General features: G+C 41.8%; 1 protein-coding gene across 2 annotated transcripts in view; it reads right to left on the bottom strand.

The window, feature by feature from the left end:
* Nucleotides 1-5,077: 5,077 nt before the first annotated feature.
* LOC143975653 (gamma-crystallin-3-like) overlaps nt 5,078-19,163 on the bottom strand; it is a 39,445-nt gene continuing 25,359 nt past the window's right edge. Inside the window, exons 1-3 of one of the 2 annotated variants that reach the window (XM_077478143.1) lie at nt 7,869-7,985; nt 7,080-7,322; nt 5,078-5,405 (exon numbers count right to left, since the gene is read on the bottom strand). In XM_077478143.1, the coding sequence (XP_077334269.1) occupies nt 5,130-5,405; nt 7,080-7,322; nt 7,869-7,877 (528 nt within the window). In that variant the 5' untranslated portion in view covers nt 7,878-7,985 and the 3' untranslated portion in view covers nt 5,078-5,129. Of the gene's footprint in view, nt 5,406-7,079; nt 7,323-7,868; nt 7,986-19,163 lie in introns of those variants that run through there. The other variant, XM_077478145.1, reaches the window with a different exon arrangement.

A 19,163-nucleotide genomic window follows, 5' to 3' on the forward strand; every position in this document is an offset into this window, starting at 1 on the left:
TATTGGGACACATTTCAAAACTTCAGCATCAGACCCCTTTGTGGATTGACATTCATTCACATGACATCTCAGAGCTTCTAAGGAAGCTTGTGTTCAGATACTCCTATATGGCAGATGCTATAGTACTGGCCCAGAGAGAACAAGTGTCCAGTCCTCTGCTGTTAATAAGTAAAGTGAAGTAATACACATGCAATGCATCACAAGTCCCTCTCTGTTAAGGAGCGTGTCTATGGGAATGTTAGACCACTCTTCCAGAAGCGCGTTTGTGAGGCACTGATGTTGAACGAGAAGGCCTGGCTCTCAGTCTCCACTCTAATTCATCCCAAAGGTGTTCAATAAGGTTTATGTCAGGACACTGTACTGGCCCATCAAGTTCCTCTACCCCAAACTCTCTCATCCATGACTTTATGAACCTTGCTTTGTGTACTGGTGGGCAGTCATGTTGGAACAGGAAGGGGCCATCCCCAAATTGTTCCTACAAAATTGGGAGCATGAAATTGTGGAGACTGCAAGCCAGGCCTTCTCGTCAAACATCAGTACCCGACCTCACAAATGCGCTTCTGAAAGAACAGGCCAAACATTCCCATAGACACACTCCTAAACCTTGTGGACAGCCTTCCCAGAAGAGTTGAAGCTGTTATAGCTGCAAAGGGTGGGCCAACTCAGTATTGAACCCTACGGGCTAAGACTGGGATGCATTAAAGTGGTTTTAAACCCTCCCCTACAACTTTGTCCCATGTGAGTCAGCATAAAAAAACCCCTAATGAACACTGCTTGTAGATATCTCCTTACTTGCTTAGTATTGTTGTAATCCTTTTTGATCTTTAGAATGATGTCACTAAGCATGCCCAGATCTCCCCTGATTTACAGCACACTCTCTGTGCCTTATCTATCTGTTACCAGGACTTCCTACGGCACACAGCACTGAACTCCCTGGAGACTTCAGACTCATTCAGAGCTTCCTTCTACACACCATGTGACCATGTGACCTCACATACAGTGTAAAGCAGGGAATGGGACAGCAGTACTGCAGTCTTATCAGCTGAAGCTGATAGGACTCATACAGGCAAACACTAGGTAATCAGCACAAGTAAATACTATGAAATAAACAAGTCAGCTATGAACAGGGAAGCAGAGTTGCCATAGAAACGTTGGATTGAGAAGGAGGCTTGGTTAACAATACAGGAAGTGCTCAATGTAAGGGCAGAAATAAACTCCACTGTGGACTCAGAAAACAATACTTAAAATGGCGCTGCCTAACCCCTGGAAACAAGTTTTTTAAAGTTTCTTTAAACAGTAAGTAATATGCAATTTGGGCTGGATTAGAGTGGTTATAGTTTGATAATTACTTATTATAATGGACTAAATGAAAAAAAGCATCAGAGTGGGAGAGTTTACTTCCTCTTTAAAGTTCATGTGCGTGTAAAGGCAGGTGTCCCAATACTTTTGACAAAATAGTGTACATCTAGATAACAAATACTTTACTGTTAAAATAAACAACAAACACTGGGGGTCATTTACTATAGTGGCACGATGCTAATTAGCACTGATTACCTCGGATTAGCACTAATCGTGGTAATTAGCGCAAATTAGAGCTAAAATGGTATTCACTATGGCACTGCTAAAGAAAAAAAACTCCCAAAATTGAATTAACTATAGTTCCCTGAAACCAAATAGCACCCAAACCCTTACTCTGCTAAAACCTGGAGAATTGCACATGAAAATAATGTTTAGAACATGATATAATTGCCTGAATGGTACTGAAATATACAGTATATTATTTAAAGACATAAGAAAGACAAGCAGCACCAGATCTAAGTGCAGCAATGAGTTAACATGTTTTAATGAAAAGTAATGCACCTACTAAAGACAAGGTGAAAGCAGGCACATCTTAGCTAAGATCAGATTCAGCGACAGGGTCCAAATATGAGCATTCGGATGGCGTTGCAGGATCTTTCTCGGCGGCGCTGGTGGTCTCCAGTGTCCCGGGCTTGAGGCTGCAGAGTGCAGGAGGAGGACATCAGTTGGATAGTTCCAGGTCGCGGTGTGATGATGCTGTGACGTGCACGCATTTGGAGCATGCCTGCTCCTTCATAAGGCATCAGATGCCTAATGAAGGAGCATCAGATGCCGGATGAAGCATCAGATGCCTGATAAAGGAGCATGCATGCTCCAAACACGTGCACGTCACAGCATCATCACATAGCGTGACCTGGAACTCTCCAACTGACATCCTCCTCGTGCGCTCTGCAGCCTCAAGCCCGGGACACCAGAGACCACCAGCGCGGCCGAGAAAGATCCTGCATCTATCTTTAAAAGTTTGAGAAGAGATAAATTCCCTGTTTTTGGACAACTAGGTGCCAACACAACTGAGCATGCTCAGACCTGCAAATAGCTCTCATTTTAGCTCCAGTGTCTTTTTTACAGGGCGCTATAGTAAATACCAGAAGTGCTGAGCGCTGAGTTAAAGAGAATTTTTTGGAAGTGAAAATCGGCGCTATTATAGTCCAATGCAAGTTTTAGCCATTGATTCTAATGGTACAATTGTAACTTTCACAAATAAATGGGAAGGGGGACGTCAGTTGGAGAGTTCCAGATCGCGGTGTGATGATGCTGTGACATGCACGTGTTCGGAGCATGCATGCTCCTTCATTAGGCATCAGATTTCAGCTTGTTTTTAGTAAGTGCATTACTTTTCATTAAAACATGTTATCTCATTGCTGCACTTAGATCTGGCACTGCTTGTCTTTCTTATGCTTTTTGCCAGAGGTTCTTCTACCCTTCAGCACGCTGCCTTCTCAGTGCCATCTACACCCCCTGCGGTAAACCACCCAGGCTACAGACCCCCACCAAATATATCCTTATCACAAGTCCTCCTTATATCAGTTCTAATTTACTATTGACTTTCTGATTTCCCACTTTATGGATTTTTGGACTACATGTTCAGATCTCAGACAATTTCTACCCCTCCCCCATCCCACGGATGACATAAACTTGTATGGTCCGAAAACCTTACTGCAACAATTTTGTGTTTTCTCATTATATTATTTAAAGATAATCTGCTTTTAAACTGTGTGAAAATGTGATTTCTACACTGAAATATCTTTAAAAGTATGCGAAGAGATAAATTCCCCGTTTTTGTACACCTAGGTGCCAACACAACTGGGCAAGCTCAGACCTGCAAATAGCGCTCATTTTAGCTCCAGCGTCTTTTTTACAGGGCACTACAGTACATACCAGAATGAGCGCTGTGTTAAACTTGGCACCATTATAGTCCAATGCAAGTTTTAGCCATTGATTCTAATGGTACAATTGTAACGTTCCCAAATAAATCCTTTTAATGTTGAGATGAAATGTATCTTTCTCTGAAATAAATTTTCCTTTGCAACATTGTTGCTTCTACTTCAAATATTTTGCTTTTAAGAACGCTAGAATGTGGAATGTTTTAATGTTTTGGTAAAATATATTTTTCTCTGTCACTTTTACTTTGTACTCTCCATCTCATAGCAATCTTTACCCAAACGCACACAGGTGTCTTTACAATGCATAAACAATACCATTGCTGATGCAAATTTAAAATGAGTCATGGTTTTTGTGTTTTTTATTATTTCCAAATAATCATAATTTGAACTCAAAAAATGTGATATGTATATCAACATCAGAAATCAAAATGTAATTCCCAAAAATTTGAGGGTAACATCACTATTCTACACTCACCCACAAAGAACCAGCAAATATCACAGAATACATCAAGAAGAATAACTCTTGAGTAATGTAATTCCATCACCTGTATGTCCAAAGAAATGCAGTATTTATGTGTAGGAGGTTCTCATATGTGGCAGATCTGTGGCTTAGAGGTTACAACGTCCGCTTAGCGGATAAAACGTCTGCTTAGCATCCCAGAGCGTCTGGAAGTTGTCTTATCCCCCAGGTCCTAAAACTATGTCTAAATGTAGTATTTATATGTAGGAGGGTTCCACCACCATTGTAAATCTTGCCAGATACACTATCTAGCCAAAAGTACCGGGACACCTGCCTTTACACACACATGAATTTTAATGGCAGCCCATTCTTAGTCAATAGGGTTAAAAATTGATTTGGCCCTCCCTTTGCAGCTAGAACAGCTTCTGGGAAGACTAGAAAGGCTGTCCATAAGGTTTAGTGTGTCTATGGGAGTGATGGCGAACCTTGGCACCCCGGATGTTTTGGACCTACATTTCCCATGATGCTCATGCACTCTGCAGTGTAGTTAGGCATCATGGAAAATGTAGTTCCAAAACATCTGGAGTGCCAAGGTTTGCCATCACTGGTCTATATGAATGTTTGACCATTCTTCCAAAAGTGCATTTGTGAGGCCAGGTGCTCGTAGTATCCACTCTAATTCATCCCAAAGGTGTTCAATAGGGTTTATGTCAGGACACTGTGCAGCCAGTCAAGTTCCTCCACCCCAAACTCGCTCATCCATGTCTTTATGGACCTTGCTTTGTGCAGTCATGTTGGAACAGGAAGGGACTATCCCCAAACTGTTCCCACAAAGTTGGGAGCATGAAATTCTTGGTATGCCGATGCCTTAAGAGTTTCCTTCACTGGAACTAAGAGGCCAAGTCCAACCCCACATCATAATCCCCCCTCCACTATATGATTTGGACCAGTGCACAAAGCAAGGTCCATAAAGACATGGATGAGCGAGTTTGATGAAATGGTCAAACATTCCCATAGACACACTCCTAAACCTAGTGGACGGCCTTCCCAGAATAGTTGAAACTGTTATAGCTGCAAAGGGTGGGCCAACTCAATATTGAACCCTACAGACTAAGACTGGGATGCCATTAAAGTTCATATCTATGTAAAAACAGGCATCCCAGTACTTTTCGTAATATAGTGTATATAAGCAACCAACCTATTGTACATGGAATAAATTAATACACGATTTTATGATGGAATGCAACTCTCATCCAGTGTACACTATATTTTCATATAGATGATCGTGTCTCTGTCTCTGGTTGTGTGGGTTGCTGCACTTTACAAATTCTCATCGAAAATCAACATTGCATAAATGAAAAACATACAGAAAAAATGTCTTTATCAAGTTTATTGTCAAACAGAAAACGTAAAAAGTTTTTAAACATTTAATAGGAGTGATGGAGACGTCTGAAGGACCCAATTCTGGGGCTTGTGGCTCCCCAGTCGCTGTATCTCCTGTACTCTCCAGGTCTCAGGTAATACTGACGTCCCTTGTAGTTGGGCTCCTCATAGAACATCCAGTAGCCTTCATGGACATGGACAGAATTTATGTCATTGTAGCGGAATCTCTCATAGACATGAGAGCAATCCTCAGTGAACTCCATCATCTGACCTCTGAAGTCTTCTCTCTCATAAATCCTGATTCTAAAGGAACCATGGTGCTAAAGAAGGAAACAAAACTTGAAATTAAGCAAGCAGTCAAACCTGTAACATCAACACTACCAATTGAAACATAATGCAGCCAAGCCTCAGCTTTGTACAGAGTGTAGAGGAGAAAGGAAACTGTCAGGTGTTCTCTCACTTGGGAGTTTTTTTTCTCTCGCTTCCAGTCTATATATATATATATATATATATATATATATATATATATATATATATATATATATTGTACAGGACGCCAAGGTTGGGTCCTGGACGGGTGCTATGTGGCGCCCATATTCGGGATGTGGTCCCTTTAAGGGAATCATGGTAGGCCTCAGGGGGTCACCCAAAAATGGGTGACAAATTCCGGGGATAGTTTCGGGAGAAGACTGACTCGTGGTTCTCTCTATATTTTAAGAGAGATAGTTGGGACCCGGAATTTGGGAGGCTCTGAAGTGACGTTTGGGTGGGAAAGAGCCTCCCTCCCTGACCACAGGGATTCGGCCCACAGGGGGTTAACACCTGTCTGAGGAGCTGTCTGGCTGTGTTGTTGTATTTGCTGTTTTGCTGTTATGGAGGCTGCAAAAAGATCTCTGCAAGGACTCTAAAGAAACTTTTTGGTGAAGACCTGTCTACAGAACTTTCTTTTCGTATTATTTGTGCTGAAGATAAGCGGACTTTAATTTATGTTTTTTTTATATGCTGAAGAAAAGCTTTATTTTTGATTTAATTATAAATAACTATATTTTGGTTTCTCCTTATAACGGTTTATGCACTTAAAGAGGGATTCCGCCCAAAAAAAAAATATTAAAAGCCAGCAGCTATAAATACTACAGCTGCTGACTTTTAATAAATGGACACTCACCTGTCCTGGGTTCCAGCCATGCCGGCAGCCGAGGCCGATCGACCGCTCGGGCCTTGGCTGCTGCCGCCGCCATTCGAGGTGAGGGAATCAGGAAGTAAAGCGAATCGGCTTCACTTCCCGCTTCCCTACTGCGCATGCGCGAGCCGCGCCGCGCAATAGGAAATCTCTGCGCTGTCACTGGGACCCGTGTGTGTCCCAGCAGACAGCGCGGCAGGGCAGGAAATGGCGTAGACTCCCGTGGGAGTCTATGCCCGGAAGTGGGTGAAAATACCTGTCTTTGACAGGTATCTCCACCCCCCTCCCCCCTGAAAGGTGTCAATTGTGACACCGGAGGGGGGGGGTTCCGATCAGCGGAGGTTCCACTTTAGGGTGGAATCCCGCTTTAATCCCGCGGAGCAAGTATCCCCAAACTTCACTATATATATATATATATATATATATATATGTGTGTGTGTTCTTCAAAAAATGTCCACATTTTTTTAAACTCTTATCAAGAACAAAGTATATAACTTTTCTACATATTCCCCTTCCTTTGCTATGCATTTTTCCCATTGTCGTACCTTTTTAATGCCATCAGCAAAACTCCTCTCCCTCATTATTTCCAACGAAAATATTAAAGTATGGACACTTTTTGAGGACCCCTCATGTGTATTATTTATTTAATGATTTTTAGACATTTTTGGACTGTGTTTTTTTGGCATGTCTTAAGATTGACAGTGTAAGATGGATCACAGGCACCATCAAGATCCTAATCTGACTACACAAGAAATTTGTCTCATGGCTAGGGTCAGCGGTATGCTTTAATTCCCATTGTACTGTATTGTATTACCTGGGGGCTCAGACGACAAGACTTAATGGAGTCATTGTAGCCCATCCACTGCTGGAAGTCTGGATAGTCTCCTCTATGGAGGAAGTACTGGTGTCCTCTGTAGTTGGGGAGCTCATACAGGATCCAGTTCCCACTTTCCACACGGATGGAGTTGCAGCGTCTGAAGTATGAGGACAAGTCGGGACATTCAGAGTGACACTCGTGGGAGCGACCCTGGAAGTTCTTGTCCTCGTAGAAGATGATCTAATGGAATAAAAGGAGTAGACATTTAGTCATATGAACCATGAAATTAATTTTACTTGATTATCTAATAAATGGATGGAATGTTCCACACTGAATGCATACAGTGCCTTCCAAAAGTATTCACCCCCCTTGGCTTTTTACCTATTTTGTTACATTACAGCCTTTAGTTCAATGTGTTTTTAATCTGAATTATATCTGATGGATCAGAACACAATAGTCTAAGTTGGTGAAGTAAAATTAGAAAAATATATACATAAAACTATTTTTCAGAAATAAAAAACTGATAATTGGCATGTGCGTATGTATTCACCCCCTTTGTTATGAAGCCCATAAAAAGCTCTGGTGCAACCAATTACCTTCAGAAATCCCATAATTAGTGAAATGATGTCCACCTGTGTGCAATCTAAGTGTCACATGACCTGTCATTACATATACACACCTTTTTGAAAGGCCCCAGAGGCTGCAACACCTAATAAAATATTGTAAACAAAAAATACTTAATTCCCCCCCCCCCCCCCCCAAAAAAACCTGTTTTTATAAACTCACCTTTCCCATTTTGCTTGATTTGTCACCGTGCTGCTATTCGTTTGCACCAGTAACTGCTGGGATATCTATGGCCCTTATATATGTCCTTTACTGCTTACACACTCACATGCTGACATTGTGCTTTGTGTGGAGTATGAATGACCTTTTCCCTTTACTGTGTTGAACTTTGCTTGGTTTCTGTCTATAACTATTGTTTGGATCTTTCTGGGTGCATCAGCATTCATATGTACCACACCTGAACAGAGACGAGCTATACAAACACATCTAAAGGGGTTGCAATGTGTATATATATATATATATATATATATATATATATATATATTTTTTTTTTTTTTTTCATATGTACTGTATGTAATGCATGTTAACCCTTTCAGATCTCGCATCAGCCCCATGGATCAGAGCAACTTAAACATTTCTGCTATTGGGCCTGTTTTTTCGACAATTACTCTTTCATTACTTAAGATAGCAAAGATAACATATATAATCATATGTAACATACAGTATATGTATATTATATATAGCATATATAGTTATACAAAGATAAAATATCCAATACAGATAACATATATTAAAGAAAAACATAAGATAACATATATGATTTTTTTTTAGGACAAACAAGACATCCTTTTGGTGATACTGTCTTGAAAATGTTTACATTTTTTTGCAATCCCTAGACATAAAAAAAATCAATGTATGGGGCATTAGACAAAAAAAATCTAATTTGATCAAAGTTAGCTTAAAAAAAAATGAATGTGGCTGTAGATATAAAAAGTATACATTTTATTCTACATTTTTTGCTGTTTTAAATTACCCAAAAATTATGATTCTGAAACAAAGCATTGTAAAGTTATATAAAATAAAGTAAAGATTTATTTTTCTTTAATTTTGCATTTTTTCCTGTGACAAAAATTAATATAAAATAAAACCGAAAAAAAAAAATGAATGAATGGAAAAGTAGAAGAAAAAAAAAAACAGGCTTTTTGTTGGGGTCTGGGAAGAAGGGGATGGCGAGGTACAAAAATAAGTTTCAGAGCCCAAAAGCTTCACTTTATGATCTCCATGAATTGCCCCTTCTGCATGCTTTGCCAGGTTTCGGCTGTAGAAATGTTGCTATCTCAGGCGGAGTGCATTTGGTATCGCTACACCTGGGACAGGAGCTGGTACTATAGAAGAAATGTATGCAGCTCTGCTCCCTCCAGAGCCACCTATACCGCTGGCTCCGTCCACAAAAATTGTTGGCTATTATGGCAGTACCTCATCCATTCCAGTTAGGCTCCATGCACACTGAAGCTCAAAAAAGCTTTTTCTGGACGCCAGATTGCTGGCAGAAAACGCTGGTTGAAAAACTTGCTTTTAACAGCGTTTTGTACTAGCGTTTATGAGCGTTTATTAGCGTTAGCGTTTATGGGCGTTTTCAATAAAAATACACAGAGGACACTCCAAAAATCCCACAGTACATTCCAAACTCCCACAATGCATTGAAAAAATAGAATGCCGAACACTAATTAATGCGTGTTTATGAGCGTTTATCAGCGTTTGTCGTTTTTTGGTGGTGAAAAACGGCACTTTGAACGCGAATTTCTGGCGTTCAGATAAAAGCCCATAAACTCCACTGCTCATTAAAGCTGAAAAACGTCCATGTGTGCATGGACACATAGGCTAACATAGAGTGAAGTTTATGAGCTTTTAAAAAAAACGCCCAAACTCCAATAAACTGCAGTTTATGAGCTCCAGTGTGCATGGAGCCTTAGAGTCTACAAAAAAAGTTTTAAGAAATATTGGACTTTACCTGTACCAGAGAGGGACAACCACACACGATTATAAAAGTAATAATATTGTATTACAAGACTAAAAAATGTTTTATGCTAAAAACATTAGAATACAATTCCAAATATGATGTTGGTGTCAGAAATCATGAATCAGACTGAGACAGAAGTACAGTTAAATCACACTTGTTTAATAATAATAAAAAAAAGGTAAACAGAGTAAACATAGCCGGAGTTCAGGAACCGGAACGGATAGTCAGACAAGCCAAAACATTTGGGAGCCAGAAGGTCAGCCAAGCAAGTCTTTAACAGGAACACAGGGGAGCATCTCTAGAGATGTGACCAAGGCAGAGAACCTCTGGACTGGAAGGCTTAAGTAAGCAGGACTGATGAGCAGGATATCATCAACAGGTGAGTAACTGTGAACAGATAGGAGCTGGCAATTAGCTGACAGCTGAGCGGCCGGCTCAAAGAAGGAAGGGCTGGGCCCAGCCCTGACAGTCTGCCATACTCATAACCATCATTATTAATCTTTGTAAATCGATTCAAGAGGTTGACGCATTTCGATTAGCTTCCTCGGGACCTCCTTAGCTTGGTTGCAAAGAAAAATGGCCTAACTGAAGAAAAGAACTGACGATAATAGGCATAAATCCTATAATGATATTAATATTATCAACATCTTATGTCTTAGGCCGCGTAAACACGCGCGGACTGTTCGCCCAACTTTGTCCGTCAAACAGTTTCGGCAAACAGTCCGCTCAAAATTAGCATGGACGGACATGGCCACACACGACGGACGAACAGTTTGCTGAAACCGTGCGCGATGACGTGAACGGCACGTACGACGGGACGAAAAATACGACGTCCTATACACTGCATTATAACTTTCGGCGTGTAAATCCTTTCTGAGCATGCGCGCAACTTTGTTTGACGAACAAGCCTACACATGAGCGGACTGTTCGCTGAAACAAGGTTTCAGCGGACAGTTTTTCGGAAATTCCGAAAAACCTTGTCCGTCAAACTGTCCGCTGAAACTGTCCGCTGAAAGCCCACACACGAGCGGACTGTCCGCCCAAACACTGTTCAGCGGACAAAGTTGGGCGAACAGTCCGCCCGTGTGTACGCGGCCTTACAATGTCAACTTACACATCACTTCCCAGGTATCTCCTGAGGATGGTGGTACCATATGCAGTGCTAGTATTCCTATTGCATGATACTGGTGGCAGTAAGGCTCATGTATAGCTTTCCAGTGGTGTATAAAAATGTATATATTTATATAAACATTGTGGATTAACACACAGCTCTCAGAGGGAAGCTCATTCAGATACAAGACAATAAAAATAAATCACATAACTTACTTAAATGTAAGTCACTTTGGAAGCAAGCCAATAGTTATCATGGAAAACAATGCTGTATCCTGGCCTAGTATGCATATCCTAAATGTGGACCACCATCCAAGAGCAGGAGGTCACAGGCCACATCAGAGGATTAACCCTCTGGATTAGAGTATGGTATGGACCTGTTTCCAAAAGTATTTTAAAGGCTTGCAATACCAGAAGATGTGGCATAAAAGTGGCATGTTTTTTCTACTTTGATCAGTGTTAGCTTAACCACTTTCAGACCGGACCATTGGTCAATGACCAGAGGTCTTTTTACAATTTGGCACTGCGCTGCTTTAACTGGTAATTGCGCGGTCATGCAATGTTGTACCCAAACGAAATTTGCATCCTTTTTTTTTTCCCACAAATAGAGCTTTCTTTTGAAGGTATTTGACTGACTCTGCGATTTTTATTTTTTTCGATATAAACGCAAAAAGACCGCAAATTTTGAAAAAAAATGATATTGTCTACTTTTTGTTATTAGAAAAATCCAATAAACTCAATTTTAGTCATACATTTAGGCCAAAATGTATTCAGACACATGTCTTTGGTAAAAAAAAGTCAATAACTGTATATTTATTGGTTTGCGCAAAAGTTGTCACATCTACAAACTAAGGTACATTTTCTGGAATTTACACAGCTTTTAGTTTATGACTGCCTATCTCATTTCTTGAGGTGCTAAAATGGCAGGGCAGTACAAACCCCCCCCAAATGACCCCATTTTGGAAAGTAGACACCCTAAGGAAATTGATAAGAGGCCTGTTGAGCCCATTGAATATTTTATTTTTTTTTGCCTCAAAGTTGTCACTAAATGATATATTGCTCACACATGCCATGGTTATATGTGGAATTGTACCCCAAAATACATTCTGCTGCTTCTCCTGAGTACGGGCACATGGGGCGTGGCTAACCGCCGAGCAGGATGGACGTCTGACTCCTCAGCTCCCGCACCGACCGGACTTTCGAACGGAGCATCGCCGTACAGAGCACACGTACGAACTCCCTAACACGACCGGGTGACTACCGAAGAGCCCAGCTATGCCTCAGGCGAACCGAAAGCGGAAGGAATACCGGACGCCGAAGAAATTGACCGATTATTTTACTCAGCCGCCTGACACAGAAATCCAAGATGGCGCCCGCGGCCCTGTCAGAAAACCTTCGGATTACACTGACCTCCCTGATGCGGACGAATCTGCAATATCCATCCAGCAGCACTCCCCTGCAATATCTCCACAGAATTCTCCCTCTTCAGCCAGTAACAGCCCTGCCAAAGCGCGGATGCGAATGGATTCTGCAGGGCCCAACTCTGAGGTAAGCCCTGCATCCATCTTACCCACACGCCAGCCCTCAGCTATTGCGGCCTTCCCCACATCAGACCAGCCTGTCCTGGACACTACTATGAAGGAGATGCTCATCTCCTTGCAATCTTCTATACATAATGAACTATCATCCATGTTTACCCAGTTTTCATCTCATATGCTACATATGGGGCAAAAAATCCAACGTATTGAACACCATATGAGTGACCTGACTATTACGGTTAATGACCTAGTGGATGCCCAAGACCACACACATGACGAACAAAAATGGATGAAATCCAAAATGGCGGACCTCGAAGACCGCTCTAGACGTAATAACGTCAAGATCAGGGGTATCCCCGAATCGATATTACCTCATGACCTTAACACCTACGCCAGGAAAATGATCTCAACACTGCTACCTGATCTGTCACCGATGGAGACCATTATTGATCGCATACACCACATCCCTAAGCCGTCGCACTTGGCTGACACCATACCCAGGGATGTCCTGATGAGGGTGCACTTCTATCATGCTAAAGATCAGCTAATGTTCAAGTCCCGGCATATGAATAGGCTACCGGAACCATTCTCTGATCTACAACTATTTGCGGATCTGTCTCAACACACCAGACAACTGCGCAAACAGCTGATAACGATTACCAAACCGCTGTTCAACCACAAAATCCCCTATCAATGGGGTTACCCGACTAAACTCATTGTAACCAGGAATGGGTCTAAACACATTATTACATCAGTACCTGAGGGCATAAAGCTTCTACAACAATGGGATATTCTCCCGGAAGAGCCTGCCGTACAGTCCAACAACCGTAAAGGGCCTTCTCCACCTCTATATCCTAAACAACCGCCTAATGCCCGCTGAATCTTTACTGCTGGCGATGCTCACCCGCTTCAATTCATGTTCTGCACCACATTACTCCGGTTGGTGCCCTGCTCGAGATGTGTTATCCATAAACTTTCACCCCGCATAGTTTCAACAGCCTAGTGTTTTTTTTTTGGCTGTTCTGCACTACAGTATTAAGTACCTCTTTATTGTTCTGCCTACCACTACTGAAGTACTAATTTCTACCCTTTCTTTCCACTGTTCCTGCTTCTCCTCTTCCCTGGTTTGCCTCTGTTTTGAGAACTGCACCTGCTCCGGCTACAGGAACCCGCATCCGGACACCATCTGACATCTTATAGAGAACCTCACTCACTGTAAGTACCGACCACCACGCCTGACATCTGCACCTGACCTGCACAATGCCGAAATTTCTATCCCTTAACACTAAAGGACTTAACCACCCAGCGAAGAGATCCTCCATGTGGAGGACCGCTCTCCAATCCAAATGTGATGTCCTCTGCCTCCAAGAGACCCACTTCAAAAAGCTAGACAGCCCCCGTTGTTCCAATCGCCATTTTCCTCACATCTTTCACTCCTCAGGACCTGACAAACGTAATGGGGTTATGATAGCGGTAAAAGACACTGTCACCTTCGCCCTCCACAATAGCATGGAGGACGAGGATGGAAGATATATAGCCCTGGATTGTACCCTCAACAAAACCAGATATACTATCGTTAACGTCTACTCTCCCAATACGGGCCAAATTAAATTCCTCTCTAGACTGATGAACAAGCTTAACAAGTTCCGACAGGGATGTCTCATTGTCTGTGGGGACTTTAACATAGTTCCAGATAATTTCATGGATGCCTCCTCCCGTTCCTCCAGGCTATCCTCCCCTATGACTACCTTCATACGGAACAACGACTTATACGACATCTGGAGATGCCAACATACCACCGAAAGAGACTACTCCTTTTTTTCCCACAGACATAACTGCTACACGAGAATTGACTACTTCCTTGTAGATAAATGGACGCTGACCAACTCCACCGAATCAGGAATTGGTACGATCACTTGGTCGGACCACGCTCCGATCTCACTAACTGTCACTGATCATCTGAACTCCCCACGGCATACGGTATGGAGAGCGAATGCGGACATCATTCACTCTCCGGAACACTCCTTGTACATACGTAACCAGCTTGAAGAGTTTTTTACCCTTAATACTGGCTCAGTCTCCAGTAATACTGTCCTCTGGAATGCTCATAAGGCATTCGTCAGAGGGATTATAATGCAACTCTCTGCTCGAGAGAAGAGGAGGAGATCACAGCGTCTAGACACATTAATAGCCAAAATTCATGCACTCGATGTTCAAAACCAAACCACACCAGACCCTAATTCAAAAGACCAGTTAGTCCTCCTTAGACAGGAACTTAGAAATTTACTACTAGAATATCATACTCGCACCAACACGAAATTCAAAGCACACTATTATACTACAGGTAACAAGGCGGGGAAAGCACTTGCTCTAAGGATCAAGGGTCACTATGCTAAATCTAGAATACATCATCTCTTTCATCCAACCACAAAGCAGAAACTTCTAGACCCTCAAGCTATTGCAGATGCCTTTAGCCAGTACTACCATACTTTATATAACTTGAAAGATGACCCCAACACCACTCAACCCTCTATTGCTGACATCAATTCCTTTCTTCAAACGATCGACCTACCAACATTATCACAACAACACATCTCTGACCTGAACACCCCCTTCACACACTTAGAAGTTCAAAACATAGTATCAACCTTGCCTTCCCACAAATCACCAGGGCCTGACGGCTTAACTAATGAGTACTATAAACAATTCAGTACTACTTTGGCTCCCTACCTATCCCAAGTGTGCAATGACGCTGCCTCCTCCTCTTCTCTTCCCAATGAAATGCTTAATGCTCTGATAATTACTCTACCGAAGCCAGGGAAAGAGCCCAACACACCACAAAATTTTCGACCAATATCTCTCCTGAGTACGGGCACATGTGGTCGACTTTTTGGAAGCCTAGCCGCGTACGGGGCCCCGAAAGCCAAGCACCGCCTTCAGGATTTCTAAGGGCATACATTTGTAATTTCACTCCTCACTACCTATCACAGTTTTGAAGGCCATAAAATGCCAAGATGGCACAAAACCCCCACAAATGACCCCATTTTAGAAAGTAGACACCCCAAGCTATTTGCTGAGAGGCATGTTGAGTCCATGGAATATTTTATATTTTGCCACAAGTTGCGGGAAAATTACAAACTTTATTAATTTTTCACAAAGTTGTCACTAAATGATATATTGCTCACACATGCTATGGGCATATGTGAAATGACACCCCAAAATAAATTCTGCTGCTTCTCCCGAGTACGGGGATACCCCATGTGGGGGACTTTTTGGGAACCTAGCCGCGTACGGGGCCCCAAAAGCCAAGAACCGCCTTCAGGCTTTCTAAGGGCGTACATTTTTGAGTTCACTCCTCACTACCTATTACAGTTTTGAAGGCCATAAAATTCCAAGATGGCCCAAAACCCCCACAAATGACCCCATTTTAGAAAGTAGACACCCCAAGCTATTTGCTGAGAGGCATGTTGAGTCCATGGAATATTTTATATTTTGCCGCAAGTTGCGGGAAAATTACAAACTTTTTTTTTTATATTTTTTTTCACAAAGTTGTCACTAAATGATATATTGCTCACGCATGCCATGGGCATATGTGAAATGACACCCCAAAATAAATTCTGCTGCTTCTCCTGAGTACGGGGATACCACATGTGTGGGATTTTTTGGGAGCCTAGCTGCGTACGGGGCCCCGAAAGCCAAGAACCGCCTTCAGGCTCTCTAAGGGCATACATTTTTGATTTCACTCCTCACTACCTATTACAGTTTTGAAGGCCATAAAATGCCAAGATGGCACAAAACCCCCACAAATGACCCCATTTTAGAAAGTAGAGACCCCAAGCTATTTGCTGAGAGGAATGTTGAGTCCATGGAATATTTTATATTTTGCCACAAGTTGCGGGAAAATTACAAACTTTTATTTATTTATTTATTTTTTTCACAAAGTTGTCACTAAATGATATATTGCTCACACATGCCAGGGGCATATGTGAAATGACACCCCAAAATAAATTCTGCTGCTTCTCCTGAGTACGGGGATACCACATGTGTGGGACTTTTTGGGAGCCTAGTCGCGTACGGGGCCCCGAAAACCAAGCACCGCCTTCAGGATTTCTAAGGGTGTAAATTTTTGAGTTCACTCCTCACTACCTATCACAGTTTTGAAGGCCATAAAATGCCAAGATGGCACAAAACCCCCACAAATGACCCCATTTTAGAAAGTAGACACCCCAAGTATTTGCTGAGAGGCATGTTGAGTCCATGGAATATTTTATATTTTGCCGCAAGTTGCGGGAAATTTACAAACTTTTTTTTTTATATTTTTTTTCACAAAGTTGTCACTAAATGATATATTGCTCACGCATGCCATGGGCATATGTGAAATGACACCCCAAAATAAATTCTGCTGCTTCTCCTGAGTACGGGGATACCACATGTGTGGGATTTTTTGGGAGCCTAGCTGCGTACGGGGCCCCGAAAGCCAAGAACCGCCTTCAGGCTTTCTAAGGGCATAAATTTTTGATTTCACTCCTCACTACCTATTACAGTTTTGAAGGCCATAAAATGCCAAGATGGCACAAAACCCCCACAAATGACCCCATTTTAGAAAGTAGACACCCCAAGCTATTTGCTGAGAGGAATGTTGAGTCCATGGAATATTTTATATTTTGCCACAAGTTGCGGGAAAATTACAAACTTTTATTTATTTTTTTATTTTTTTCACAAAGTTGTCACTAAATGATATATTGCTCACACATGCCAGGGGCATATGTGAAATGATACCCCAAAATAAATTCTGCTGCTTCTCCTGAGTACGGGGATACCACATGTGTGGGACTTTTTGGGAGCCTAGTCGCGTACGGGGCCCCGAAAACCAAGCACCGCCTTCAGGATTTCTAAGGTTGTAAATTTTTGATTTCACTCCTCACTACCTATCACAGTTTCGAAGGCCATAAAATGCCAAAATAGCACCCCAAAATGACCCCATTTTGGAAAGTAGACACCCCAAGCTATTTGCCGAGAGACATGGTGAGTATTTTGCAGCTCTCATTTGTTTTTGAAAATGAAGAAAAAAAAAATAATGTATATTTTTTTCTTTTTTTCAATTTTCAAAACTTTGTGACAAAGGTCTGCAAAATACTCACCATACCTCTTGGCAAATAGCTTGGGGTGTCTCCTTTCCAAAATGGGGTCACTTGGGGGGATTTTGTGCTATCTGGGCATTCCATGGCCTCCGAAACTGTGATAGGCAGTGAGGAATGAAATCAAAAATTTACACCCTTAGAAAGCCTGAAGGTGGTGCTTGGATTTTGGGGTACCGTACGCGGTTAGGCTCCCAAAAGGTCTCACACTTGTGGTATCCCCGTACTCAGGAGAAGCAACAGAATGTATTTTGGGGTGTAATTTTACATATAACCATGGCATGTTTGAGCAATATATCATTTAATGACAACTTTGTGCAAAAAAAAAAAAAATTTATAATAATGTATTTTTTCCACAACTTTTGTCAAAATATAAAATATTCCATGGACTCGACATGTCTCTCAGCAAATAGCTTGGGGTGTCTACTTTCTAAAATGGGGTCATTTGGGGAGGTTTTGAACTGTCCTGGCATTTTATGCACAACATTTAGAAGCTTATGTCACACATCAGCCACTCTTCTAACCACTTGAAGAAAAAGCCCTTTCTGACACTTTTTGTTTACATGAAAAAATATTTTTTTTTGCAAGAAAATTACTTTGAACCCCCAAACATGAAGTGTTTTTTTAAAGCAAAAGCCCTACCGATTAAAATGGTGGGTGTTTCATTTTTTTTTCACACGGTATTTGCGCAGCGATTTTTCAAACGCATTTTTTGGGGAACAAACACACTTTTTTTATTTTAATGCACTAAAAATCACTATATTGCCCAAATGTTTGATGAAATAAAAAATATGATCTTAGGCCGAGTACATGGATACCAAACACGACATGCTTTAAAATTGCGCAGAAACGTGCAGCGGCGACAAACTACGTACATTTTTAAAAGCCTTTAAATGCCTTTACAGGTGACCACTTTAGATTTACGGAGGAGGTCTACTGCTAAAATTAGTACCCTCGATCTGACCTTCGTGGTGATACCTCACATGCATGGTGCAATTGCTGTTTACATATGACACCAGACCTACGCTTGCGTTCGACGTTGCACCTTAGCAGGGGGGGACAGGGGTGTTTTTTTTTTTTTTTATTATTTATTTTGCTTTTTTTTTTTTTTTTTTTTAAACTGTTCCTTTCATTTATATATATTTTTTTATGATTTTTATTGTTATCTCAGGGAATGTAAATATCCCCTATGATTGCAATAGGTAGTGACAGGTACTCTTTTTTGAAAAAATTAGGGTCTATCAGACCCTAGATCTCTCCTCTGTCCTCAAAGCATCTGACCACACCAAGATCGGTGTGATAAAATGCTTTCCCAATTTCCCAATGGCGCTGTTTACATCCCGCAAAATCTAAGTCATGAAATGCTCGTAGCTTCCGGTGTCTTAGGCCATAGAGATGATTGGAGCCATTCTGGTCTCTGATCAGCTCTATGGTCAGCTGGCGGAACCACCGGCTGCATTCTCAGGTTCCCTGTTGGGACAGGAGAGCCTGAGAAAACCATGGAAGATGGTGCGGGGTGGGGGGGACATTCCCTCCCACTGCTTGTAAAAGTAGTCTAGAGGCTAATTAGCCGCTAGGATTGCTTTTACATAAAAGCCGACTGCTGGCTGAAAAGAATGATACCAAGATGATACCTAAACCTGCAGGCATCATTCTGGTATAAGCACTTAAAGTCCAGCAACATACCAGTATGTTGCTGGAACTGGTTGGG

This window comes from Lithobates pipiens, unplaced genomic scaffold, assembly GCF_037356315.1.
Source record: "Lithobates pipiens isolate NorthernLeopardFrog02 unplaced genomic scaffold, aLitPip1_a1.2 Scaffold_13, whole genome shotgun sequence".
Taxonomy (NCBI): Eukaryota; Metazoa; Chordata; class Amphibia; order Anura; family Ranidae; genus Lithobates; species Lithobates pipiens.